This window comes from Herpailurus yagouaroundi, unplaced genomic scaffold, assembly GCF_014898765.1.
Source record: "Herpailurus yagouaroundi ecotype Mexico unplaced genomic scaffold, PumYag 208, whole genome shotgun sequence".
NCBI lineage: Eukaryota > Metazoa > Chordata > Mammalia > Carnivora > Felidae > Herpailurus > Herpailurus yagouaroundi.
In genome coordinates this window covers 1867191-1894027 of record NW_024412439.1, presented here as the reverse complement: position 1 = coordinate 1894027, position 26837 = coordinate 1867191, and the positions used below count along the sequence as shown (strand labels likewise).

Sequence of the window (26837 nt, the reverse complement as noted above, 5' to 3'; positions counted from 1 at the left end):
TATATACATATATACATATATATGTGTGTATATATGTGTATATACATATATGTACATATATATGTTCATAGATGAATATATTTACATTGAATGAGTGTGTGTGTGGTTATATGCATTTTTCCCCCCTAGCTCTGCCTGTGTACTAGTTCTAGAAGCAATAACAACTCCAGAACAGTAAGCATAACGAACACCAGCTCAATCCTGGTTAAACACCACCCTCTGCCTCCCGAGGCAGCTGATTCCAGGGCTGGGGCAGGAGAGGTCTTAGACGAGCCTGAAACATACTGGTAGAAAGGAAGTGCTCAGAGAATGATGAGGACTTGTCATCATTCTGGGGAGTCCTGCGAGGCAAGAGGACAAGGAGGCAGCTGGAAAGGGGTCCCACTGGTCAAATCTGGGATACTCTGAGCATTTCAAATAATTCGTTGTAGTGACGGATTGTCATCCATTGACTAGAACACCTACGCGTGACGTAACTACATGGATATAAACAAAGGAGGAAAAACTGTTTTACAGGAAAAAACAGTCTGGCTTCACGCTGATCCGTCCAGCTCCCATCCCACACCCCGGGCCCTTCCTCACTTTCCTCTTCTGGGTTTGTGTCTCCTGTCTTTCCTGGAGAGAACCTGGGTACTAAACAATACCATCGTATTGATCCATTTATGCTCCTTCCCACAATACTCACTCAGTTGTTCCAGAATTGCTGCACTGGTGCCACAGCCCATAACACACCTACTAAGCGAAGGTCAAGACTTATTTGCAGTTCTCTTTGACCTTAGGATCTCAATCGCACGGCCCGGCATTTGAACCGGAAGAGGCACCTTCCGGATTGGGTTTTGACGTACGTGTAGGAGTCTCCCGGGAAGACAAAGTGGAAGAGAGGACCCTGCAAAGGGACATGCATGTGCAAAAGGCCTGGGGAATGAAAGAGGGGTGTGTACCCCCCCTACTAGGGCGGGGGCCCAGTGTTTGTTTACGGGGAAAGGAGATAACAAAGGGTGCGTCTGGAGAGGAGTGTGGTGGGGGATGGGGGTCATGGCTTGGAAGGGCCTTGAATGTCAGGCAAGGAGCTTGGGGTTGATGTGGCAGGCACTGGGGAGTCCTGCGGGGCACTGGGCTTTACAAAATGTGCAGGGCAGATCGGCAAGTTGGTGGGGGTGATTGGGACCATGAGATGCGATGCCCGAGCTGCCGGGGTGGCTTTGGGGTCACTTCTCTGGAAACCTCCGTATCTCGTCTGTGACTTGGGCCAAAGAGAGGATCCACTCCCGGGGCTCCCCGGGGACTCCCCCAGAGCCCTACCTGGCCTTTGGGGTCTGAGGCAGAGGCTGGGCCACTCACGCGCTCTCCGTGTTCTGTGACATGTCTGCTTCCTGTTTCTCCTCCCTCAGGGGAAGCCTCAAAAGAAAAACGCGCTCTCAAAACAAAGGAAGACGGGTCCTCGACTGCAGAGGAAGCAGGAAGCTCTGACCCTGCTCTGAGCCCAGCTGCCGGGGCCTGGGGACAGCGGGATGGAGTCCATAGCCCTGTACAGCTTCCAGGCCACGGAGAGTGATGAGCTGGCCTTCAACAAGGGGGACACGCTCAAGGTAGGGTGGCTGGGATGCGCCGAATTGGTCACACATGGAATGGGGGGGGGGTTAAGAATGAGGGCCCAGGACAGCCCCCCAAACAGAGTCCAGCTTCTAGAGAAGGACGGGCCCAGCTTCTCCAGTTATTGTGATTCTGGACAAGCCACTTGCTTCCTCTGAGCCTCAGTTTCCTCATCTAGGAAATGGGGGGATAATTAACTAGGACCCGTCCTTTGGAGGCTGTTGTGAGGGTTCAAGGAGACGTTACCATAGTGCCTGGCAGGGGTTGGTTCAACACCCAGTTTTCCGGGCGAAGAATTTGAAAAGACAGTTGAAAGGAGGGAGGGAGGGAGGGAGGGAAGGACAGAAAAGCTCTTAGGAAAGAATCACGTGGACACACTAACCTCCTGGGGCTGAAAGAAATGTGCCCGAAGTATAAGAATGAGCTTCCCAGCAGTGTGGAGAAAAGGGAAAGGAGAATCCTACCACAGCTTGTGTCTCCTTGTCTGCCCCCCCTTTTCTTTTTTTAGTTTTTATTGTTTATTTTTTATTTTAGAGAGACAGCGAGAGAGCACGTGTGCGAGCAGGGGACAGGGGCAGAGGGAGAGAGAGAGAGAGAGAGAGAAAATCTTAAGCAGGCTCCATTCCACAACCCTGGGATCATGACTTGAGCCAAAATCAGGAGGCAGACAGACAACCGACTGAGCCAACCCAGGTTCCCCTTTTTGATGCACATCGCAGCCTTCTAGGGTGGTCCGGGCCGACGGGTTTGTGGGCGCTGTCTCTGGCAACGTCCCTGCTTATAAGTCTGCATATCCAAGCAGAGGTCAGGGGCCAGATTCAGAAGCGGCCATGCCAAGATTTAGGCACTGGAGTGCCGCTGGCGTATGCTAAGGAAGTCACTGCCCCCTCCCTGGGCCTCAGCCTCCACACTGGAGCAGCGGCCATTAGACGGGGTGTCTCTCCACCCTGCTGGGCCCCGCTCTTGGCCCCAAGCTTCAAGCACAAGAGGAGGGACAGGAACGACCATTTGCTGACACCCCACCAGAGCCAGGTCCCGAGCTCAGCAACGCACACTAACGTCCCAGTTAAGCTGCCGAGGTGGGGAGAATCAATGCCCCCTTTCACAGGTGACTAAACTGAGGCACAGGAAGGTGACACGACTTTCTCGGCATGGGGCCAAATGTGGGGTGCACCTACGTCCTTTGCCTCTGGAACCTTCATTCTGTCCCCGTGGGTGTGGGCTGGGGTTTGGGGAGCTCATGACGCTCCCCAAGAGGAACAGTGTCCCCTTAGGGGGCTCCCTTCCTCTCTATGCAGGGATGCCTGCACTCAGGTCCACCTGAGGTGCCGGCTGGGGGCCCCGGGGACACGTGGCCATGTGGGGACGGGGGCAGGCTTAGCACCAGCACCACCTATAGCCAGGGTATGAGACCTTTGGTGAGAATCATGTCTAGTTGAGAGATCTTACCAATCTGAGAGCAGTTTGGGGTCTGTAGACCCAGACATAGGGCTTGGAGGGGAGCAGGACAGAGAGGAAATAGGTGAGTGTTGGGCTCCAGCTGAGGCTCAGAGTGACCAGCCAGCGGTGGATGGGGATCAGTGGGCGTCCCCCAAGCGACCGCAGCAAAGGCTGTGAAATCTCCACTTTCCTCCCAGATTCCTGTGCCCGCGACCCCCACCCCCACGTTAGTCAAGTTTCCCTGCTAACTTCTGCTAAAGCGTCAGCCGACTCCTGGTGTGTTTCTTTTACCAGAAGTGCTGGCTAAGGCAGGAGCGAGTGAGCTCATGAGGACAGGGACCACACCAGGGCACCAGGACGTGAAACAGTGCCTGGCATGCAGTAGCCTCTTGGTAAGACATGGGGAATGTTGCAGGGAAGAAGGAAGGAAGGATTAAAGCGTTAGCTGAAACTTGGGCATCCCTCATGTCCACAGAGACTGACAAGGGGACCTTTCAAGCTCAAAGAACGATGGAGGAATGCCAGGCAATGGGAAGAGTGACCTTTTCTACCCTTCCTTCCTTCCTTCCTTCCTTCCTTCCTTCCTTCCACAAACACTTGTCAAGCGATGGAGCACATACTCTGTGCCAGGCATTGTCCTAAGTGCTAAGGGTATAGCAATGGAACAAGGCAAAGTCCCTGCCCTCCTGGAGCTAACATTCCAGAGAGTGAGTGACACCAGGAGGTGATAAATGGATTGAAGAAATCAACCCAGGGAGATGAAATGCAGAGGGCCAGTGGGTGGGAGGGGACAACGGGACAGCTTTAGGTGGGGTCGTCAGGACAGTCTCTCAAAAGAGGTAACATCTAGGGGTGCCTGGCTGGCTCAGTCAACAGAACACGAGATTCTTGATCTCAGGTCATGAGTTGGAGCCCCACATTGGGCATAGAACTTACAAAAAAAAAAAAAAAAAAGAGGTAACACCTTAGCTGAGACCTGAAGGATGAGTTGGAACCAGCCATGCAAAGAGCCGGAGGAAGAGAGCAGCAGGTGGGAGGGAACAGCTGGTGCAAAGGCCCTGAGGCAGGACCGTGTCAGTGTGTTTGAAGAGTTGAAAGAAAGGTCTGTGGCTGAAGTGCAATGAGGGAGGAGAATCACAGGGTAAGGGTGATGTTGGGAGGTAAGCGGGAATTAGGACCTGTGAAGGATTTGTATTTCATTCCAAATTTGGGGCATACTCACGGAAGAGTTTTCAGTAGGGACAAAGACTGGATCGAGTTTACATTTTGAAAAGATAACAGAGGGGACAGGAATGGAAGCAGAAAGGGGCTCTTGCAGTCCACTAAGTAAGAAGTGAAGGTGGCTTAACCTAAAAAAAAAAAAAAGACAAGATATTAATGTCCTTAATATGTAAAGAGCTCTTATAAATCAACAAGAAAAAAAATCACAAACAGCATAATAGAAAAATGGGCAAAGGATATGAATGGGAAAATTGCCGAAGAAGCAACGTAAGCAAGCAAGTGCCCAATTTCACCGATAACAAAAGACATGCGCCTTAAACCAAGTAATCGTTCCCCATTTGCCAGACCAGTGAACTTTTATTTTAAAAAGAACCTCCAAGTTTGTTGAGGATGCGAGAAAACATGCACTTTTACATGTGGGAGGTGGACAGGTAGAGTGACGATCACTTTGATGGGAACTTGGGAAACATATAAAAAGCCGTAACAATATCCATGTGTGTGTGAGCCAGAAATTCTGCCTCCGGGAACCCGAGATGTAATCAGAGATGTATGTGTGTTCTCTCACAAAGGACTCAGGGAGCCCTCAGTGTGTCCCTGGTCCCATTCTCTGCCCTGGAGACTCAGCAAGGAGAAAACGGGTGCAGTCGCTGCTCACGCAGCTGGTATTCTGGTGGCAGACGTGGGCCACAAACCAGATAAATAAGCAAAACACAGTTTGTCAGATGGAGAAGGTGGATAGGGAAAAATAGAGCAGGTGAGAGGTGGGGCACGTTGGCAAAAGCGTCTGCAGCGTGAAATTAACCTGCGTTACCGGCTTAGTGCCAAATATTACACAGTCCTGAAAATGCTCTTTGGGGAGGGTGTCTCATGCCATAAAAAAGCTCCTGCTTCAGCATCCAGTGGCGAAACGCAGGATGCAACCCTATCCACACAGACAGAGGGTCACCTCTACACAGATAATCAGTGGATGTTCATTTTGTGGAGGGGAAAACGGACAGTTTTCTGGGCACTGGATTTGTGCCTAGAAAAAAAAAAAAAGACTGGAAAGAAATGACCTGATAAGCTAGCAGTTGTCGGTCTGGGGTGGTGGGCCAGGAGCTAGTCACATTTTCCTCTACTTTTTCTGCACATCTCACATGTTCTGCGATGAGCAAGCATTCCTTCGGGGGCCAGCTGAGGCGGTGGGATAGCACGTTCACGGTCGTGCAGGTGCAAGGTCACATCCTGCCTTTATTTCGGATTTGGATGGATTTTTTCTTTTTGTATTAGCTTTATTTTGTTGGTTTTTTATTTATTTTATTTATTTTTTTTTTAATTTTTTTTTCAACGTTTACTTATTTTTGGGACAGAGAGAGACAGAGCATGAACGGGGGAGGGGCAGAGAGAGAGGGAGACACAGAATCGGAAGCAGGCTCCAGGCTCTGAGCCATCAGCCCAGAGCCTGACGCGGGGCTCGAACTCACGGACCTCGAGATCGTGACCTGGCTGAAGTCGGACGCTTAACCGACTGCGCCACCCAGGCGCCCCGGTTTTTTATTTATTTTTGCGTTAGCTTTTAAACAGACTTTATTTTTCAGAAGGTTTTTTGTTTTTGTTTTCGTTTTACTTTTTAACGTTAATTTGAGAGACAGAGTGCTAGCCGGGGAAGGGCAGAGAGAGAGGGAGACATGGAATCTGAAGCAGGCTCCAGGCTCCACACCATTAGCACGGAGCCCGGTGCGGGGCTCGAACCCACAAACCGTGAGATCATGAAATCAACAGACTCCTAACCGACTGAGCCACCCAGGCACCCCCAGAAATTTTTTCTTTTTAAAGAAATTTCTTAACATTTATTCATTTTTGAGAGACAGAGGGAGCCAGAGACAGAGCCGGTGAGGGAGCAGAGAGAGAGGGAGACACAATGTGAAACAGGCTCCAGGCTCTGAGCTGTCAGCACAGAGCCCCACACAGCACTCGAACTCACAAACTGTGAGATCACGACTTGAGCCAAAGTGGGACGCTTAACCGACTGAGCCACCCAGGCGCTCCTTAGAAGTTTTCTTTTCTTTTCTTTTTTTTTTTTTAATGTTTATTTTTGAGAGAGAGAGGCGGGGCCCGGGAGAGGCAGAGAGAGGATCTGAAGCTGGCTTTGTGCTGACAGCACAGAACCGGATGCAGGGCTGGAACTCACGAACCGGGAGATCATGACCTGAGCTGAAGTTGGTGCTTAACCGGCTGAGCCACCCAGGACCCCCCAGAACAGCTTCAGATTTACACAAAAATCAAGGAGACAGTACAGTGGCATCTGGACCCACCCCTCCCTATCTGTAACATCTTACATTATTAGCACCATGCCATTTTTTCCCCCACAACTGTGACAAAGTGTATTGGGGGACACCAGAAAGGACAAAGTGGAGGGGACAGGGTGGGCAGGGGGCAGATTAGACACCATCTCTAAATATATAATAACCACAGCTGGTTTGTAATGGTTCGCTGTCCATTTCAAATTTCAGACTGACTGTCCTCTATGTCCAAGTGATTTTGAGTTATTGCAACGGGATCGTCTGTTCTCCTCTATGCATTTTGTCTTCTACAATATATCTGTGGCCTTGGAGGAGCACTTAATTGCGTGGCTGCATTCGTGTGTCTACCTTGTCTTTCTCTGCGTCCCTGGTAGAGACACGACTGATGTCCCCACGGGAGCTGCGTCACGTCCTGGGTCTCGTAAAGGCTGCAGGTGGATGGAGGTTGCTTCTGACTTGCAAAGATGCTCAGATCATCTTTCCAGATGGTGGAGGTGGAGGGTGAGGTCCCAGAGGCCACCGGGGTGGAGAAGGTGGGGGTGGCCCAGAGCCCACGGATGGTGATAAAGGGCAGCCCGCGGGGTATGACACGGAGGGCACTTCTGGGAAAGGAGGAAATGCTTTGGCAGCCACCTTGACCTTAGGTGCCTGAGTGGCTCCGTCAGTTCAGCGTCTGACTCTCGGTTTGGGCTCAGGTCATGCTCTCACAGTTCAGGAGTCCAAGCCCCCCCGTGAGGCTCTGCGACAACAAATCTTGAAGTTGCAGAAACCTACAACCACCATGCAATTTTTACCTTAATGGGCTGATGTGGCTACGTTATTAACTAACGAACATACTCAGAGTTTCTGCCTGGCTTTTATTTTTTTAACATACTGTCTTAGAACATTCTTTACCCCGATTCCCGCGTTTCTTGGGGCCCCCTTAAGTTTTGCTCCCGAGGTGCCTCACCCCCCTCACTCTTGCAGAGCCCTCCCTCTGTGCAACTGTAAAATCGTGAGCACGATGTCACCTTGTGTGCCCCCTTCTCCCAGGCCAGGGCGGCGCCGTGTGGTCGGGTGGCCCTCCTTCACCTGGCTGGGGTGGGGTGGGGTGGGGCGGGGCGCAGCTCCTGGAGCCATCCGGTTCATCCTTCCAACCGGTGCTTCCTGAGCGCCCCTGAGGGCCGGGCCCTGTCCCAGAAGTGCCCGCAGGCAGATCCCAGCCTCTGGGAGCCCGAGGTGAGAACATCTGAGCTCTGGTCTTGGAAGAGACCTGGGTGGCACATAGACCCACACTGGGCACACGGCCCCAGACATCACTTCCTGGAACAAAGCATCCTCCCCGGTAGGCTGGGCACGTCCGGGTGCACAGGACCCCAGTGTTCCCAGCTGAAGGAGGGGGGCCGGGTGGTGGCTTCACCCCCATCTCTCCACGGATGACCCGGACCCCGAGACCCAGACTCGGGGAGCCCACAGCCTCCTCGGCATCTCCAGGGACAAGGTCGATGGCACCTCGGACCCAATGCCGTCAACCCTGAGCCCTCTAACCTGCTCCCCGACAGCCATTCCCACGGCAGCCTGCCAGCACTCGGCCCAACCCCCTCGAGTCGTCCTGGCTGCTCCCCAACTGTCTCGTACCCGGCCGGTCGTTGAGTCCTGTCAGCGACTCTGCCGAAACCTATCCGGAACCTGACCGCCTCTCCACACCCCCTCCCCGACTGCCCTCCTCCTCCAGGCCTCCCCCGACCCCCGGGCAGGTGCACAAGCTCCTCACTGCCCCACCTGCCTCTGCTCCTGGCCTCCCCAGTCTCCACACGGTGGCCGTAACTCAGAGCCTGAGCCTCCCCTGCTGCCCCTCCCTGGCTTCTCTCCGCTTTTATTTTATTTTATTTTAAGTTTAAATTTATTTATTTTGAGAGAAAGAGTGAGAGCATGAGCAGGAGAGGGGCAGAGAGAGAGAGAGAGAGAGAGAGAATCCCAAGCAGGCTCCGCACTGTCAGCACAGAGCCCGACGTGGGGCTCGATCCCACAGACGGTGAGGTCATGACCTGAGCCGAAATCAAGAGTTGGATGCTTAACGGACTGAGCCCCCTGGGCGCCCCTTCTCTTGGCTTTTAAAGGAAAATCTGAACAGCTTCCCGTGGCATACAAGCCCTACGTGCTCTTGCCTGGCTGGCCTTCCCCACTTCTCCTCACAGTTCTGCCCTCCTGAGTCAACTCCAGACCCTCTGGACTCCTCTCGGTTCCCAGAGCAGGGCTTGCTACCACCTCAGGGCCCCCTGCACTGGCTGTTCCCTCTGACTTGGACACCGTTCCCCGCATTTTCTCACCTCCGGTTCCTTCCTGTAACCGGGGTCTCAGTTCGCATATCACCTCTTCAGGGAGGGTTTTCTGGACCACCCATTCTGTCCCCTGTTGACAATCTGCCTGCCCTCAACCAGACATCCTCGATCTATTTCGGAGCACCTGCCACTAGTTTAAGGTACCTGTTCAGTTGTTTCCTTCCTTCTTTATTGTCTGCCTCTGCCCACAATGTAAGCTTGTTCCCTGCTGTCTCTCTAGGACTTTGCATGGTATCTGGCACACAGCAGGTGCTCGGGAAATAACTGATGAGTGAATTCCCTGGCTGGGGGCCTTGGGGTAGGACAGTGTCCTGGGTGGAGGGCACCCATGGGGGTAAAGGCCGGGGGCAAGCCAAGGTGTGAATTTCACCAGGGAGGAGCTGATCTGTCTCCTTGGTGTCGGTGTTCATGGCCCGGAGGGTCTGTAGCTTTTGAACAATTTTAACGGTAAGAATTCAGCCAGTCTGGGGCACCTGGGTGGCTCGGTCGCTTAAGGGTCCAATTCTTGATTTCGGCTCGGGTCATGATCCCGTGGTTCGTGAGTCTGAGCCCCGCATCAGGCTCTGTGCTGTCCCTGGCTTGGGATTCTCTCTCTCCCTTTCTCTCTCTCTGCCCCTCCCTCGCACGCACTCTCTCTCTCTCTCTCAAAATAAATAAATTAACTTAAAAAAAAAAAAAGAATTCAGCTAATGTAGCTAATGAGAACATCACAGATGAGAAAACTGATGCCAAAACTAGAGAGAGAGTCGGAAGCAGACGGAGTAGCCCAGCGCCAGGCTCCAGGGCATCTTCCTTGAATCTGTGGCCATGGAAGACAGCCCACAGGCTTTAATTCTCCCATTAAGTTGGGGAATTATTTTTGTTTTGTTTTCAGCAAAAGTTTTCCTGAGTCAGCCACCTGCTTTCCGTCTGTCCCCGGGGCTGCTGACCTTGCCCAGGCTACAGACTCAGGAAGGAAGGAGTCAACGGGGCCTGGCAGACAGACAAGGGGGTGCCTGCCTGCACGGCCTGGGCCCAAGGCAGCAAATCCCAGCTCTTCCTGGCAAAATGGAACTAAGTTGATGCCCTTGTGTCTGCCTGCCCCCCGGCCCTTTGCACCCGCAATGCCCCCGTAGTAGCATGCTCTTCTATATCTGATTTTTTTTTCCCTGTCAACAAATACCCACTAGGATTGAGCCGATGCCGATGTGCGCATCTGCTCCAGGACTGACAGGAGAGATGCCCCCTTGGCCCTGGGTCCAGACACAAGTAGGAGGTAGAGTGGAGGTAAAAACCAGTGGGCCAGGGTTCCCCCAGACCAGCTGAGCCAGGAACCCCAGGCCCCAGAGTCCTGGCTTGCTGTATGGGCTCTGCCTCCCCGCTGCTGGGTGGCCTTGCTCGCCTCCCACCTCTGGGCCTCGGTGTCCCCATCTGTGAAATAGTCTTTGGTGATGAGCTGTCCCACGGAAGGCTTGCCCCGGGGAAAGGAGGAAGGGGCCCCAAGATTCATTCTGTACATACTGTTCCTCCCTGCGGCCGCTTGGTTGCTCATCCACTGCAACTACCAGCCCAACCAGGGCTGTTTCAGTTCCTCTCGACCCACCTGTGGGGCTGCAGAGATCTCACGCCATGGACGAGGAGCCCATGTGACCTGGGCAGGCCAGGCCTCGGCTACATCTTAGCCCAAAGACCTCCTTTATTTTGCTCTCTGGTGCCTGAATCCCCACCACCCTGCATTGTCACCCCTGAACTCAGATTATAAGGGTTGTTTAAGTGTAAGTGACCCCAGGTGACCACCAGTAGGCGCTGAGCTCAGACTGGGGCTCCCCGACCTTCCAGGGTCCCTCCGACCTTCACCCCATGGCTCGGTGCACGGCATGCAAATGCTGCAGAGACCCCATGTTCAGGGGCACAGCTCAGGAACTGAGGCACCCCAGATCTGCCCCCCCAGATCTGCCTGGGAGTCCAGCTCCGGCCCCCCTAAAGTTCAATGCACTGACCAAAACCTCACTGGGTCCCCAGCTGCCCAACCTGGGGAGTCTGTGACCCTCTTGGGGACAGGCTGTCCTGGGCCCTGAAATCAGACACGGCCCTCGTGAACTGGGGCAGGTCCCCAACCCTCCCCTGTGAAGTGGGTCCTGGGCTGGCATGGGTGATGCCCACCTGGGGTCCTTGAGCGGCGAGACCTCAGCTGGTGGCAGCCGTGCCTCTTCGGTAAGCAAGTGACCGTTGTCCCTCCCGCCTGCAGATCCTGAACATGGAAGATGATCAGAACTGGTACAAGGCTGAGCTGCGAGGTGCTGAGGGCTTTATTCCCAAGAACTACATCCGCGTCAAGCCCCACCCGTGGGTGGCTGGGCCCCCCCCCCCCCCCCGCCCCCTGCCCCGGCCCTACCCTCAAGGTGGCCCCAGCCCCTGCAGTCAAGTGTCCTCACCTGGCCTGGCCCAGGCCGAGCCGAGCTGCCCAAAGGGCACCCCTTAAGCACGCCCCTGGCTTCTAGTCATCAGTGTCTCTGCTGAGCAGGGGCAGAGGACAGAGATGTGAGGACCAAAGTGGTGGCAGGGTCAGGGCCAGCCCAGGCCACGCCCCTGAGGGCCTAGAACACCAGAGAACGCCCAGGAGAGTGCTGAAGGGGACAGGGCCCTGGGCTCTCAGCCAGCTGGGCCACTGGCTGCGGTGGGGTCTCTGGCAGGTCCTGCTGTCTCTATGCCTCAGTTTCCTTACCTGTAATACAAGAAGGGCCGAGGCTTCAATCTGCAGAGGATTCTCGAGCCCTCTTTAAGAGTGGGTGTCATGTGTGGGGCCAGGCATGCTGGGACCTGGGACCTGCTGGCCCAGGGAAGCTCCCGGCACGCCCTCAGCAGGTGGCCTCCTCCCACGCCGCTGCCCTGAGAAGGGCCGGGGCCGACCCCGGCCCCAGAACAGGCCCAAGTGGCCAAGAACCTATGAAAAACTGACTGGATATGGCTGAGATGAGGGTGGAGGTAGGCCCCTCACTCAGTCACTCATCAAACACTAGCCGCAGCCCCAGGGGGCCTAGCTGGGTGATGCCAGAGACACATGATGAGACGCTGGGGTCGGAGCAGCCCCATCCTGTGGGAGCGACAGGTCATAAAGAAAGCACGAGATGGGAAGGCCGTCAGCATTGAGGTAACTGGGGAAGGCTCCTCAGAAGAGGTGACAATGAATGAGGTTTTGAAGGGTGTGCAGGAGTTAGCTAAGCAGCAGAAGAGGAAGGCATTCCTGGAAGAGGGGACAGAGAGGACAATGAGGAAGAGCCCGTGGCAGGAGGGCCTCAGATGCCAGGCTCACGGTGGTGGGGAACGTGGCGATGGCTGAGCAGGGGAGGGACCCTGTCACAGGTGGAGGCGTGTGACAGGGCCATGCAGGCTGGAGGGGACAGACTGGAAGCCATGAGGTGTGTGTGACGGTGAGTTAGCAGGGGAGGGCAGTGCAGGGTCAGGGTGGGAACTGGAGGGTATTTCCTCTTTATCTGCCTTCGAGTTATTTCCAAGCTGCTACCACCTCCGGCTTCCTGTGCGGGCAGGGCCCCGTCCCACCCACATCCCCAGCTACCCTGCCTGGGTTCCAGGCATCCCCAGCCTCCCCACGCAGAGGCCGCTGCCTCTAGCCGACATCCTGGGCTGCAGCTATGACATCCAGGCCCTGTGGTGGCCCTGTGGGCAGATATCTGTCCCTCTGGCCTTATAGTCTTTCGGTCAATAAAGGGAGAGCACGAGGGGAAAGAGAGAGAGAAATGCCAGGTGCCCCAGGGAATCCATAAGCCAATGGAGGACACAGGCAGGAGTGACCACCGTGGGCCGGTGGGTCAGAGAGAGACCGCCAGGGGGAGGAAATGGCCTGACGAAGGCCGGAAGCCCAGAAGGCACAAAGCTGCTGAGGAGCCCTGAAGAGAAGCTCGCATTTGCTGACCCAAGATTTCGGTGCAGGGCCAGGCCTATCTGGGCGACGCTGGTGGCTGAGACAAGACCGCACCTGTTGGAAGCCATGGAGGGTCCCCGTGTCTGAGGCCCTTGGGGTCCCGGGGGTCAGTTCTAGCCACTTACATCTGGGACAGAGCAGGGACAGGGGTGAGGCCCCCAACCCACCCGCCAGGCCATGCCCAGATGTGTTCTTGGCTAACCTCAGCACCCTCCCTGGCCCCAAAATAGCGGTGGGGAAACTCGGCATCTGACTCAGCCCGTCGGGCCCCCGGGTGTGGGGGGAAGGGGAGGGGGAGGGCTGGGGCGGGCTGGGGTCCCAGAAGGCCTCATCCTACACCAGCCCCACTCCTTCCCTGAGCACCCCCACTGTCTCCCCTGCCTGCCCGGGGAGCCCCTGGGGGAACCGTGATACCGACCAGGGGCCCCAGAGGCACCCACCTGGCCGTGTGCCCGCGGCAGCCATCAGGGAGGGCTTCCCAGAGGAAGGGCATGGTCTGCTGGGCCTGGAAGTTACAGTAGAAGTTTGCCAGGGAGGGCAGCAGACAGGCCTAAGCCAGTGCTGTGCGGGGAGGGGCGTGAGCCATTTCACAGCAGCCGAGGCGCCTGCAATCTCTCCAGGGCAGACAGTGGAGACAGCTGGATTCTGGAGGTCTCAGGAAATGCTTGTCCCGCACCCCATCCTTCAAGCCACCTGAGGACCAGCCCTGCCTTCTCCTGACGGGGGGGGGCAGGGCTGGCCTCCTCAGAGGGTGTGGTTGCCGAAGCCTTTGAGGGTGACGGCCGCCCACACACTGACGCCTCCTATGGGGTTTTGTGGGTTCTTTGGAGACACCCAAGCCCTCAGGAAACGCCCACTCAGGGCCCCACTGGGACACGGCACCTGCACCTGTGTCCTGCTGGGGGCCGCGGCCTCCCAGCTCGGCCTCCCGAACTCCGGGGACCCGGGCCGAGCTTTCCAGATGGTGGTCTTGAGCCCCCACACTCAGCAGCCGTCTTCTCTGCCTCCCCTCCCAGGAAATCCACCGTGAGATGGGCTCGGGGTCCCCACCAGTCGGGGGACAGCAGTAGGCTAAGCCTCGCTTCTGGGTGTGGGCTCCACAGAAGCAGCACCTGAGACGCAGTGGGAGGACGAGAACTTTATTTTGGAGCGGGAGGCGGGCAGGGAAGGAGCCAGTTGTCCACACGGCCGCGGACGGCGGCGACAGACAGGAGGGGCACCGGAGGGAGAGGACGCGGCACAGGCACCCCAGAGTGTTCCATCGGGGCAGGGAGGTGAGTGTTTGTCCACCTGCTCGTCTCAGAGAATGTTCCGGGGGCTCGGTCCACCCTGCACACAGGCCTGTGTTAGTCACCAGAAAAAAGCCCCGGGGCCGAACCCCGGTGTTCGCATTTGGCCCAGCCCCGTGAGGGGACGGTGGGGACGGTGGGGACGCGGTGGGACACCACCGGCAGCTGCCGCTCCACCTATCGCCCTGGCTCTGGGCTTCGAGGGCTCGTCAACATCCTGACACAACAGGAAAAGTCCCACCTCACATCCGCCCCCGGTGCCAAACTCAGACTCAGGAAACATTTGCTGAAAGAGGGAAGGGACGCTTGACGAGGGACGGAATCTCTGGACCCCACCCGGGGTTGGCCGTGGTGCCACCATCAGACTCTGGCTGCTCTGGGCCTCAGTTTCTCCAGCTGAACAAGAAAGGGCCCAGCCAGAAACCACCTGGTTTCTACAAGGGTGGGCAAGGCCCAAAGAGGCCGGGGCTGCGTGGGCCACACAGCGAGATGGGCAGGCCTGGCAGAGAAGCTGAGCCCCAGCCTTTTGCCTCCAGGTACTGGGGGCAGAGGGGCAGTGGGGGTCTTGCACGACTCTAAGCATTTACCAACCACTTCTGCATTACCCAGTTCTATTTGGTCAGCTAGAAAAGGGACTTGGACCTGTGAGCAAAAGTCCAGACGGCCTCAGTCTGTGCATCTGTGAAATGGGTGCAATCACATCTCCTGTGTCTCGGGACCGCTGTGAGGATCCGCGATGTTGGACGCCCGGCACACGGGGAAGGGGTAGCCTGGCCTCCCCACTGCCCTCACTCGCCCCCTCTCTCTGCAGGTGGTACTCGGGCAGGATTTCCCGGCAACTGGCCGAAGAGATTCTGATGAAGCGGAACCACCTGGGAGCCTTCCTGATCCGGGAGAGTGAGAGCTCCCCAGGGGAGTTCTCTGTCTCCGTGAAGTGAGTTCTGACCCATGGGGGAGTGCAGAGAAGGGTGGAGAGAGTAGTCTCCCTGAGGGAGGAACAGCCAGAACCTGGAAGCAGGTGACTGTCTGGGGGGGGGGGGCGTCCGGGAATGACACGCACCCCGGCGTGTGGTCCAGAGTGGTGGGAATATGCTTGGAAAGGGGGTCGGGGCTGCCTGCAAGGCCTCAAGTGCCGGCACGAAGGGTCTCTGGACATTATTCTCTGGGCAGTAGTAGGGAGCCATCATAGACTCATCATGAGCGGAGGAAGACGGATGCCAGGATTTGATGTAATGGAAGCCACTGGGGGCGGGAGAAGCACCGAGACACCCAGGGCAGGTGTCCAGGATGTGCTGTGGACAGGGTGCCACCATATGGTGCCGTGATTGAGATGAGGGACTGTGGGGCCAGGCTGCTTGGGTTCAAGTTCTAGTTCTGCCCTTTCCTGGCTGTGTGACCTTGGGCAAGTCACTTAACTTCTCTGTGCCTGCTTCCTCTGATGTGAAATGAGTAATTGCAAGGAATGTATGCGTCAATATATATATATTTTTTGAGTCAATATATTCAGAGCGATTGGAATAGTGCCTGACATTGAAGCAGGGTCGCCGTGATGGGAGGGTCTGGCTTTGTGACCAGCAGCTCCTCGGGCGTGACGTGGCAGTCTCTGGGGAGCGCAGAACCCAATCCCAAAGGCCACAACTAGGGCCATGGAGGAATCCAGGCTGGAAGGTAGAAACAACTAGGGCCATTTTTTGGCAGATCCCTCCGGCTGCTATGAGGAGGAGGGATGGTTGGGAGTAAGCGGAGCACTTGGAGGCCAGCCAGGAGCCAGGCCGGAGGTGGCGGTATCTGGGACTCTGGAGGGGGCTGAGGACATGAAAAGCGACCGGGGAGGGGAGTGGTGTGGATCTGCGAAGTCAGGGCCGCCAGCAAAAGTCAGGGTCTCCGCGGGAGGCGCCCACGGTGCCAGCTTTTCCTGTCACTGACCGCTGTATTGGGGTGGCAAGGTTGCCAGCGGGAGGGAGGGAACAAGCAGGGGACCCTGGAGCTTGGCAGTGTGGCCCCTAGGAGGCCGTTCTCCCGGGACTGGGTTGGTTCATGACCAATGGCTTGATTGTCCGAAGGATAAATGAACACGGGGCCACTTTGTTGTTTAATGTGGGGGCCGGGGGAGTGGGGAGTGTGACAAGGCGCTGGGGTCCGGGGAATCCCAAAGAAGCAGGGAAAGAAAGACACGGACAGGGAGGCTGCTGGGGCATGTGTGTAAAAATGACCCAACATCACGAGAGTTCTCGGCACTTACCTGATCCCCTCCAAGCTATGCAAGCAGCCGGCCAGTTCCTTTTACTTCCCTTCCGCCCTTGACCTCCAGGGAACAGACCGGTTATCCCAGGGGATGGGAATGGCTCTGGCCCTCTTTGAGCCTCTATTTCCCCATCTTAAAAATGGGAGCACTGTTGAGGCGCCTGGGTGGTTCAGTCGGTTGGGCGTCCGACTTCAGCTCAGGTCATGATCTCGCAGTCTGTGGGTTTGAGCCCCACGTTGGACTCCGTGCTGACAGCTTAGAGCTTGGAGCCTGCTTCAAATTCTGTATCTCTCTCTCTCTCTCTGCCCCTCTCCTGCTTGCACGCCATCTCTCTGTCTCCCCAAAATAAATAAGTCTTTAAAAAAATTTTTTTTAATGGGAGCGCTGCCAGTGTGCATGTGTATGGGGTCGGGGGGGGGGGGAAAGCTGTGAGTTCTTAGCTCTGATCCACCACCCCGCCCCCCGCCCCCCGCCCCAGGATGGTCGTGGGCATCTGGAGTGCCCCCTGGGTCACTTCCCACTTCCACAGCTCAGCCTCCACTCCCCAGGATCCGTGCAAAAGCAGGAAATGGAAATTTTCCGTGTGCTGGCTGTCCGAGGGCCTGGTCAGCTGGGAATGGCGCCACCAGGTGGGCTGGTCCAGCTTCGAGGGGCTCCTGGAATCGGTTCAAAAGCCCAAGATCACCCAGCAAAGCAGGGGCACAGGGGACTCAGCCGGACAGCTTCTGCAGCTGGAGCTGAGGGGAGGTGGTGGCCCTGCCAACCCCCACCCTGCCTCTCCCGCCTCTGAGATCAAATCACACCTCCATGCACTGCCCTCTTCTGGCGATTCTTTGTAAATGCAGCCCGGCTGGTGCAGGTTCAGACGCTGCTGTGTGTGTGTGTGTGTGTGTGTGAGAGAGAGAGAGAGAGAGAGAGAGAGAAAAGAGAAGAGAGAGGGAGGGGGAGAGAGAGAGAGAGAGAGAACCACAGAGTGGGACAGAGAGAGGAGTCAAACCAAGGAGTGTGGTGGGAATATAGACACGGCCTGGCCCAGGGGTCTCCACGATGAATGAATAAATACGGGCAATTCAGAGACAGGGGACACTTTCCACATGGTGAAGGAGGTGATATCTGAGCTGGGCCCTGAAGCCCGAGTAGGAGTTTGGTGTACAAAGAGAGGAGAGGCATGTCAGGCACAGGGACTAGCCTGTTGGACCCGGAGTTGGGGCGGGGCAGGGGTGGGTTTGGATAGCAACAAGTCCGACCAGGAGGGGAGACAGGCAGTACTAGGAAGTAGTTGTTGAGCAGGGGAGCCAGCACCCACGTCCTGGGAAAAGGCCTGGGAGTATCTTTCGGAGAAATCCTAGCACATGCCCTTCCGCACGTCCCCTGGGGCATCCTGGCCGGCCCCCCCCCCCCCCCGCCCCCCCCAGGTCAGAACCAGAAGGAGCTTCCAGGGCTCAGCTAGCTGTGGTTTGTGCACAGCGTCACCAGGTGGCGTCCTCCACCCCCCAGTTTCATCCCAGCTGAGCCACGCCTCCCAGGTCCTCCTCCCATTCCTGGTCCATTGTCTCTCACGGGGGGGCCTTTCAGTGGCCCTTGGAGGATCACAGGGCAGGGATTAGAGTTGGAAACTGAGACTCAGAGGGTGTATATGGCTGGGAGTGTGGGCTTTTGAGCCAGAATCTCAGCTCTGATACTAGCTGGATAACCCTGGGCAAATTACCCTCTGAGCCTCAGTAAGTGCTCCAAAAATGCAAGTTATACTAGTGATTATATTACCTTCTAAGAGCCACACTGCTTCCCAGCCCCCTGTCCCACGAACCCAGGGCTACTAGAGAAGGGGCAGTGACAGAGTGGCAGGGAACCCAGTTCTCGTCCTGACTTCGCTTCCCGTCCCCCCCCCCCACCCCACCCCGTGCCCCCGGGCAGGTCCTGGCTTTCTCTTGGCTGTAATGGCCTCATCTACATCATAGAGACAGCAACCCCCAGGTTGTGAAGTCCAGTGACCCGATGGCCATCCAGCAAAGTGACAGCGGTGCAGGTTCAGGTGTGAGAGCATTTCCGCCTGCATCGGCTTGGCTCTCGGGGACTCTGACCCCATTCCACGTGGCATCTCCCGCATGCTCACGCCAAGCCCCATAAAGCTGTCAGAGGTGGGGTTTATGGGCCTGGGCTGCCTCTCGGAGTGAGAACGGCCACGGCTGACTGCCCTTCATGAATTTACAAAGGGCTATCTGCCACCACTTCCAGGGGCATGTCTGAGCTGGCAGCCAGCAAGCCAGGGACCAAGGCTGGGGCGCAGTGCCTGGGCTGTGTCGCTTTTGTCCCACACTCCCAGCCAGCCTGCGGTGGACTTCACCGTAAACGGCAGGTCGCTCCCAAGCGAGGCGTTTTGCTTCCGTTCAGGCCGGAAGCGCCCTGGAGTCAACGCACGTATGTTTGCTCTGGTCACCGAGTACCTACTGTGTGCCAGGCCTTGTCCCAGGTGCTTGGGATTCGGCCATGAACAAAATGGGACAAAGCTCCCTGTCCTTCGGGCACCCATTTCTACTGGGGTGACAGACAGGAAACAGTTATACAAATTACATAAAATCGTGGAAGATGATAAAGGCTCTAGGGAAAGTGAAGCAGGAAAGAAATGGTGGCAGAAGGTGGAGGGTGCAATACTTTGCAGGCAAAGACGGAGAAGAAGTGATCCCCAGAAACCCCGTTGGCAGGAAACGGGGGCTCGGAGAAGTGCAGTAACTTACCCAAGGTCACACAGCAAGGAAGAGCGGAGCAAGTGCCCATTGACCCTCTGCGCCCTGACAGACCCACCTGTCCTGAGTCCCAAAGACCCACAGGTCCCTGCCAAGGTCCCTTTGGTTCGATTTCATGTCTGCTGCGGCACGTGTATTCCACCCCAGCCCTTTTCTGAGGCTAGAGAAGGGCCATGCCTAATGGAGATCACCCGGTGGGGGTGAGCACCCACACCTCTGCCCTGGAGGGCCCATAGGCCCCAGCTGGGGCAGTCCTGGGGCTCCTGACCTTACCCCAGCCTTGTTTATCCTGTCCCTTTGCTGCTGCCACTGTCCCTTTGCTGCTGCCACCAGGCCAGAAAAACCAGCCGGGCAGGACAGGCTGTTGCTAGCACCAGGACTCAGTTGGTCCTTGAGGCTTTTGTTACAGCCCAGAGGCCGGGCCCTGCCCCTCTTTCCCCCCGCCCCGCCCACAGTGGGCGGGTGTGGGGGTCACACACAGAGACAAACACACCCACGGCTGCAAAGAAAGGGACTCACACATATACTCGCACTCACGGAGCAGAGAGAGAGAGAGAGAGAGAGAGAGAGACCTCCCCCTCCCCCCCACACCCCTAGACACGAGAGACAGGGACACCAGGCACACGCAAGCCCCAGGACACTCACACAAACACCGTGGGCACTGCCCACTGTTGTGGACCAGCTCCACATGGCCCCTCCTCTGGCCTCGCCCGGGTCGAGACCCCTTCCTGGCTGCCCTTCCCGCCTCCAGCTCAGCAGGGCTCACAGGGCACGGCTGTCTGCACTCAAGCCATCGCCCCCTGCCCAGTTCGGGGGTCATCTGGAGTCAGACATGGATCCCCCTATGTGCCCTGCAGCTCCCCTGGGCCGGGGGGAGGGAGAGTCCACAGAGGGTCTAAAGGGTTCTCAAACACCTCAAGGCTCCACCCGGGCCTTGAAGGATGGCTAAAGCCAAGACCACAGAGGAAAGGGAAGGTGTTCCTGGGGAGATCACTAGCAAGGGTCCCACGAGGCTGGAAGATAAGCTGGCTAGACAGAGGGAGACTGCCCCAGATGCTGAGTCCTTGGGGCCACCGGATGGAAGCGGCCCTGCTCAGCCTCAGACAAGCGTGATCACTGATCAGGAGGGGCCACGCCTGGCTTCCATGGCCGCCCCTGGCTGTGGGCAGGCCTCTCTCCTTTCTGGGTCCCGCGCTCCTCACTACAGAACAGGAAGGTTGGACCAGGTGGGAGAAGGGACAAGGCCCGTCGTTTACTGAGGACCTACTATGCACCACACACAGGTGAGGGGCTGGAACACGCAAGCATCCCAGATTTGAGAATTCTCCCAATTCTCAGATTGGAAGGCTCTAGAATTCCTGGGTCCCTTGTCCCTTTCCTGTCTCATCTCCTCTTCTCTGCTCACCGATCGTCCTGTGTGATCAGGGAATGCTTTGTTCCTGATGACTTTCCTGGTAACTGCAGGTAACCTCCAAGCGCCAAAAAGTTCAAAGTTGTGGTCCGTTGGGGTTGAGGTCATTTTCTTTTTCTTTCTTTGTTTCTTTCTTTCTTTTTCTAATGTTTAATGTTTATTTTAATTTGAGAGAGAGAGAGACGGATCACAAGCGGGGAAGGGGCAGAGAGAGAGGGAGACATAGAATGTGAAGCAGGCTCCAGGCTCTGAGCTGTCAGCACAGAGCCGGACGTGGGGCTCGAACCCATGAACCGTGAGATCAGGACCTGAGCTGAAGTCTGAAAGTTGGACGCTTCACTGACTGAGCCACCTGGGCGCCCCCTGGAGATCCTTTTCACAGCTACTACCCCCTTGTCTGTCCCCTTACCCAAAGGGGAGGGGCCGTCCTTACCCCAGGTTCCTCCTCCTGCCTCTGCACCAGGTGGCCCAGACATGGAGTCCTTGGGGTCCGTCTCCTGGTTTCTCACTTGCCCGGCTTCGGGTTGCCTCACTCCGCTGCTGGGAGAGACACTCCTCCCCGAACACCCCCGCCAATGTCTAGGGGCCGGGGAAAACCTGATCTCGCAGGGACCGGACACTAGGGAGTCATAGGGCTTAGAGGCTGCCTCAAGGGGAGTGTGTGGCCTCTGGGAGGCTGTGGCAGACCAGACAGGGCAGGAGGCACCGTCCGCCTGCCCGCCCCGGTTCCATCCCAGGAACACGGGCATGCATGTCGGCCGGCCGACAGCGTGCGCGGCTTAGTCACCTGGGAACAATGCTTGCTGATGAGCGGCTTTGTCTCGGGTTTGGGGATCACTGCTCCACCCGGTCCCAGAACTGGCTCCGCTTGGAGCCAAGCTGCCCCGAGATCTGGATGTGTCTTAGAGAGGGTGTCAGGTCTATTTCAGGGTCAGGACAGCCGGAGGGCTGGAATCACAGCTCAGAGCTGACCGGACAGGAGAGGGTTTCAAGAACAAAGCACCTGATGAGCATTTAAGCCTTGGGCCTTGACGCTCTAGTCCCTGGGTCTAGCCTCTCCCAGCTGGGCTAGCCCTCAGGGCCCACTCCGGCCTCCCTGCCTTTTCCGTGTGTAGTATGCAAGCCATTATGTGCAGTGGGTCAGAAGAAGGCCGTACAGGGGGCTGAGGAACCCAGGGAGACCTCTGACTCTGACTGAGTTTGGGCCATTTTACCTGGGCTTTGAGGCATGAGTAGGAGCTTGACTCGAGAAGAATTTGGAGAAAACTGTGTATGCAAAGGCTTGGAGGGGAGGTATGTTGGAGTGGAGAGGGAGATTCTGTGTGGTTTGGACCCCTTAACATGGGCAGGGTGGGAGGCATCCCACTTTGCCCACCCCCCCCCCCCAACACACGAACAGAACAGATTCACCTTAAACAATTATCTTCAGTCTTTAATCTTAAACCTTCAACCGAGCAGCGCACCCGCCCCAGGACTGACGCTGGAGGAACCACAGGTCCCAGGCCTTCTGGGCTCTCAGCTCCACCAGCCACCTGGGCAGGAAGCCCTTCCACGGGCAGGTTCCTAAGCTGGCTTCTTTCTGCTGGGGAGCCGGGGTTCTGCTGTGTTCTCCCCGAAGTCACCAGCAGAGTCCCCACCTCCTGCAACCCCCCTCCGGGGAGTGCATCAGTGCCCCCCATTGGGCAGGTGAGGAGGCCGAGGCCCAGAGGCCCAGGTGAGCTGACCGGAGCAAGGAAGCGTGGCCGTGGTCTTTTGGCCAGGCCCAGAGGATGAGAGGGAAGGCCTCCTGGGGATCGCAGCCCAGGGAACAACGTGGTGCCGTAGCAGTCCTGGACTGGGGCTGACAAGGTCTGGGATGTTCCCCGTATCACAATTAGAATTACGATTACTGCTATTGTCATAGAACGAGAACCAGCAGGGGAGCGTGCTAGAATGACGCTTGACACGGGGGAGCTTGGATGTGGCCCCAGCTCCGGTTTCTGTTGCCGCGTGTGACCCTGGGGGGGGGTCACGGTTTGCACTCGGGGCCTCAGTTTCCCCGCCGTACAAAGGGCTCGGTTTGCACCTCCTGGACCACGTGGTGGGGCCGGCCACCCTTGCAGAAGGGAGGGGAACTGCAATGGTTTGTGCTGCCCATTGTCCTAACGCTGGCCCCACCTCTGGTCCCAGTCCATCATGGCCTGTCCCGGCGTATGGGACATGCTGCGTGCGGGAAGAGAGTATATGAAGTGTATGAAGGAGGTGAGGCTGGGCAGGTAATCAGAGCCAGATCTCGAGTCCGAGGTGCTAAGATTTTCTCCCGAGGGCAATGGGGAGCCATAGAAGGTTCTTGAGGTAGGGGGGCAGATAGAGACATGAAGCATCCGACACACCTGAGCTCCTCTCCCACCTGCAGGCTTTGATCTGAGTCAGCATGGTCTGAGGACTCACTCTTCGTGGGACCGTGAGGACCGGGAGGGGGCTAGGGGAGACTGTCATGTCTGAGGGGCATATTGAAGAGGTGTGAGAAGAGAAGCCCGTTTATTGGTTGATTTATTTTTAAAGTGTATTTATTTTGAGAGAGAGAGAGAGAAAACAAGTGGGGAAGAAGGGCAGAGAATCCCAAGCAGGCTCTGCACTGTCAGCACAGAGCACGAGTCGGGGCTTGAACCCACGGACCGTGAGCCCACGACCTGAGCCGAAATCAAGAGTCGGACGCCTAACCGACTGAGCCACCCAGGCAACCCCCTCCTCCGAGAGGAACCCGTTCAATGCTGCCAATTAGCCACAGGCAGCATTTTCTGAACCCTTTTCCAGAAGGAAGGTGCTACCGTTATCCAGAAGCTGAGGTTTAGAGAAGTTCAGTGACCTGCCTAAGGTCTCACGTCGACCTGCCCTCCCGCCCTGCACCTTCTCCCCCGACTGCGGGTCTCAACCCGGGCTGAGAGGGGCGAGCTTCCAGGGGGAGGCAGAAGGGAGGCCCCGGGGCCCCGCTGAGGCTGCCCCTCTCCGCTAGCTACGGCGACCAGGTACAGCACTTCAAGGTGCTGCGCGAGGCCTCGGGCAAGTACTACCTGTGGGAAGAGAAGTTCAACTCCCTGAATGAGCTGGTCGACTTCTACCGCACCACCACCATCGCCAAGCAGCGGCAGGTTTTCCTGCGGGATGAGGAGCCCCTGCTCAAGGTAGGGGCCCCCCCTGCCTCCCCCCACGTGAGCCTCCGCGGGGGGCCGGGACACCTGCCGGGGGTCTGGCCACCCCCCACCCCCACCGGCAGCCCCGCATCCAGCCCAGGCTCTAGAGCCCGACTCTGGTGGCACTGCGGTGAGACACGCAAGGGTGGGGACGGAGAGGGAAAGGAAAGGAAGGAAGAGAACAGACGTGACGCGGGGCCACCAGTGTCTGGCTTGTTCTCAGCTCCTGGCGCAGTGCGTGGGTCACAGTAGGCACTCGGTGTGAATTTGCATGAATGAAGGTACAGACACCTGCCGAGCCTACTGGGTGCCGTGCGCGCTGAGCTGGGCTTAGTATGCTGGGGTCCTCATCTGGCCATTGCCCAGGTGAGGAAACTGAGGCGCACCCGAGACCACCCACCGGGTAGGCTCAGTCCGGGTTTCTGGCCCCGAGGAGCTGGTCTTGGGTGGGGTGGAGGCAGTGTGAGCGCTCGTGGGTGAGGGCCTGGCTGGGCTCAGGGTGTGTGTGTGTGTGTGTGTGTGTGTGTGTGTAGTGGGGGGTGGGTATCCAGCCGCCACTGGTCCTCGCAAGAACAGCAATTTGCTAGCCAGCCCTTTCATCAAGGGGCCCCTAGGACCAGCCCTCGCTCTCATTAGAATGATGATAGCAGCCAACAGGGTTATTAGCCCCGGTGTGGTTTCCTCTGGGAGGGGGGTTCGACAAGGCCTGGGGCTAGAGGTCAGGACCCTGGGACGGCCCAGTTGAGCCTGGGCTCTGCAGGGGAACCAGGGAGCATAGCCTGGGGGGGGGAGGCTGACGGACTGCTACAGAGAAGCTCCAGTCCTGCCTGTCCCTAGACCCCCACCACGCGTGACCTTCGTCCGTTCCTCAACTGGGCCTCAGTTTCCCCTGTCATGTGCCAGGAGGGTCAAACGGTGCCTCGGGAGACCCCCATTCGTGCACTCTGGGCCGCCAGGAAGCTGCCAGGCCTCTTCAGTCTGATCCTGGGGCTGGGTCGGTGGTGAGCTCTCCTTCTGAGCCACCTTCCCTCCCCTCCCCCCTCCCCCCAGGCCTCTGTCCCAGACCTCCTGCAACCTCTCCCCTTCACCGCCGTGGGCCAGGTCTGCCCTTGGAGAATGTGAGGGAGCCAGTGTGGAGCTGGCTGAGGGCTCCCCACACTGCCCCCCCCCCCCACTGCCTCACTCTGGCCTGGGCCCTGGGGTCACCCACCCTGTGGGAGAACTCCAGAGCTGGCTCAGTCCCGTAGGACCCATGCCGACTCCTACTTCCTGGGCAGAGAGCCGCTAATTACAGCCTGTCCACTGATCCTATCACCCATCCTGGATAAGATTCCGCAGGCTCAGAACAGAGATGCCGGTGGGACCGGTAGGGCCGGGACACCGGGTATAATCGTCACGGCGACAGGCTGACGTGCCTGCAGAGAGCTCTTGTCCGTCCGCCATTTGCAGGGGGGGAAACTAAGTCCCACGAGGGTGGGGACTTACCCGAGGTCACCTCGGGGTATAGATAGGACAGGAACCCAGGCCTGAGAGCTGGGAGCGGCCCTGGGTGACCTCCTCTCCCTCAAAGCTCGGTCAAGGGCGCAGCCATAAACTCTGTTCTTAGCTATGCACCACTTTACAGCTTATAAGGCCCGTTCCTGTGGCCAGGACAGCGGTGTTGGTCTGTGGAGAGGGTGGCGTAGACTTGGAGTGAGAACAGAGACCAAGCTCAACTCTGCCCTCCCACCCACAGCAAATCACTTCTCTTGTTGGGGCCTCCTGAAAACCCCCACTAACCACCTCCTCCCCTCGCAGGGCCCCCGGGCCTGCTTTGCCCAGGCCCAGTTTGACTTCTCGGCCCAGGACCCCTCACAGCTCAGCTTCCACCGCGGTGACATCATCGAGGTCCTGGAGCGCCTGGACCCCCACTGGTGGCGGGGCCGGTTCTGCGGACGCGTGGGCTTCTTCCCACGGAGCTACGTCCAGCCGGTACAACTGTGACCGGGGTGGGGGCCCGGGGCGGGGGCAGAGCCAGCAGGCCATCCGCCCACCAGACACTGAGGTCCAGAGAGAGGACGCGGACGCCCCGTCCCAGGGTCCCACGGGGCTCAGCCTCGCTGGAACGTGGACCTCCTCACTGCCAGGCCCGGGCTCCCGCTGCTTCATACAAACGGAGACGGGGCCTCGGTGCCCGAGGACCGCTGCGACGTTCAGTGCTCACCAGGCAGGGGGAGCTCCCAGAGCTTCCTGCTGGCCTCTTCCTGTTGGCTGCCAGCCGCATGGTGTCACGGGGCAGGGGGACAGAAGCCCCACTCACTCCAACCATCAATGGCCGCGGTCTCAGGGCTCTTGTATTTGGGGGCTCTACCCGAGGAAGCATGGCGGACGGGTTCACCTGGGGCTGACCATCTTCTGGGCCTCCCTGCCCACCCTCAGATGGCCTCTTGAGGTGTTCTGGCTACCGGGAAAGTGGCTTAGCGGTGAGGGACAGGCAAGGGGACTGCACGCACATTGACCTGGACCGATGGACGGACTCCAGGTGGAGACTGACTCCTCAGCAGCCCCCTGACGACTTCGGGCCCCACTTGGGTGTCCAACACCCTCACCCCACCACAGACACTTTGGGGAGGGCCTGCGGGAGGGGAGTGCAGGGATGAAAGAAACAGGCAGCTGTCCCTCTCCCATAGGCCCGACACGATGGACAAGCTCCGAGGGCAGGCCCCGGGCACAGCCACTTGGGGGACCTGGCTGCTCTGGCCTTCTCTGTGTAGGCCCAACTTCTGCCCGGACTGGGGTTCCCGGAGCTCAGGGAAGCTACAGGCCAGGCGGGAGGCCAGGGCCACCGCCGGACTTTGAGGTCCAACAGCATCTGGGATGGGACACTGGCCTGAGCACAGGCGGGGCGTCCACATGGAATGTGCCACCAGAAGCCAGTACTGACTAGCCCCTGCCCAGGGCCTGGGCACTTTGGGGAGCAGGAAGCATGAAACGGGGCTCCGAAAGTGCTTCGAATGCCAGGCTGATGGTGGAAGGGGCAGGGAGCGGGGAGGGAGGGAGGGGACGGCCTCGTGGCAGCCAGGAGCAGCTGGGATGGGAGGCAGGAGTCCAGGGAGGGGGGCTCCCCTCTGCCCAGGGCCTTCTGGAGACCCTTCAAGCCCCGAGCTGCTCCTGACCTGGGCCCGTGTATTCAAAATAAAAACAGGAAAATGAGTAT

General features: G+C 57.7%; 1 protein-coding gene across 2 annotated transcripts; it reads left to right on the top strand.

Annotated features, from left to right (window-relative positions):
* The first annotated feature begins 1417 nt into the window (after nucleotides 1–1417).
* Nucleotides 1418–26832, top strand: GRAP (GRB2 related adaptor protein). 2 transcript variants are annotated; one of them, XM_040453053.1, is made up of 6 exons: nucleotides 1418–1589; nucleotides 11085–11182; nucleotides 14880–15002; nucleotides 23464–23599; nucleotides 25439–25612; nucleotides 26311–26832. In XM_040453053.1, exons 1-6 carry the CDS (start codon nucleotides 1512–1514, stop codon nucleotides 26392–26394), a joined length of 693 nt encoding a protein of 230 aa, XP_040308987.1. In that variant the 5' UTR covers nucleotides 1418–1511; the 3' UTR covers nucleotides 26395–26832. The 2 variants fall into 2 exon arrangements, with proteins under 2 accessions (XP_040308987.1, XP_040308985.1); XM_040453051.1 differs by having other exon boundaries at nucleotides 1419–1589; nucleotides 23464–23632.
* The last annotated feature ends 5 nt before the right edge of the window (nucleotides 26833–26837 follow it).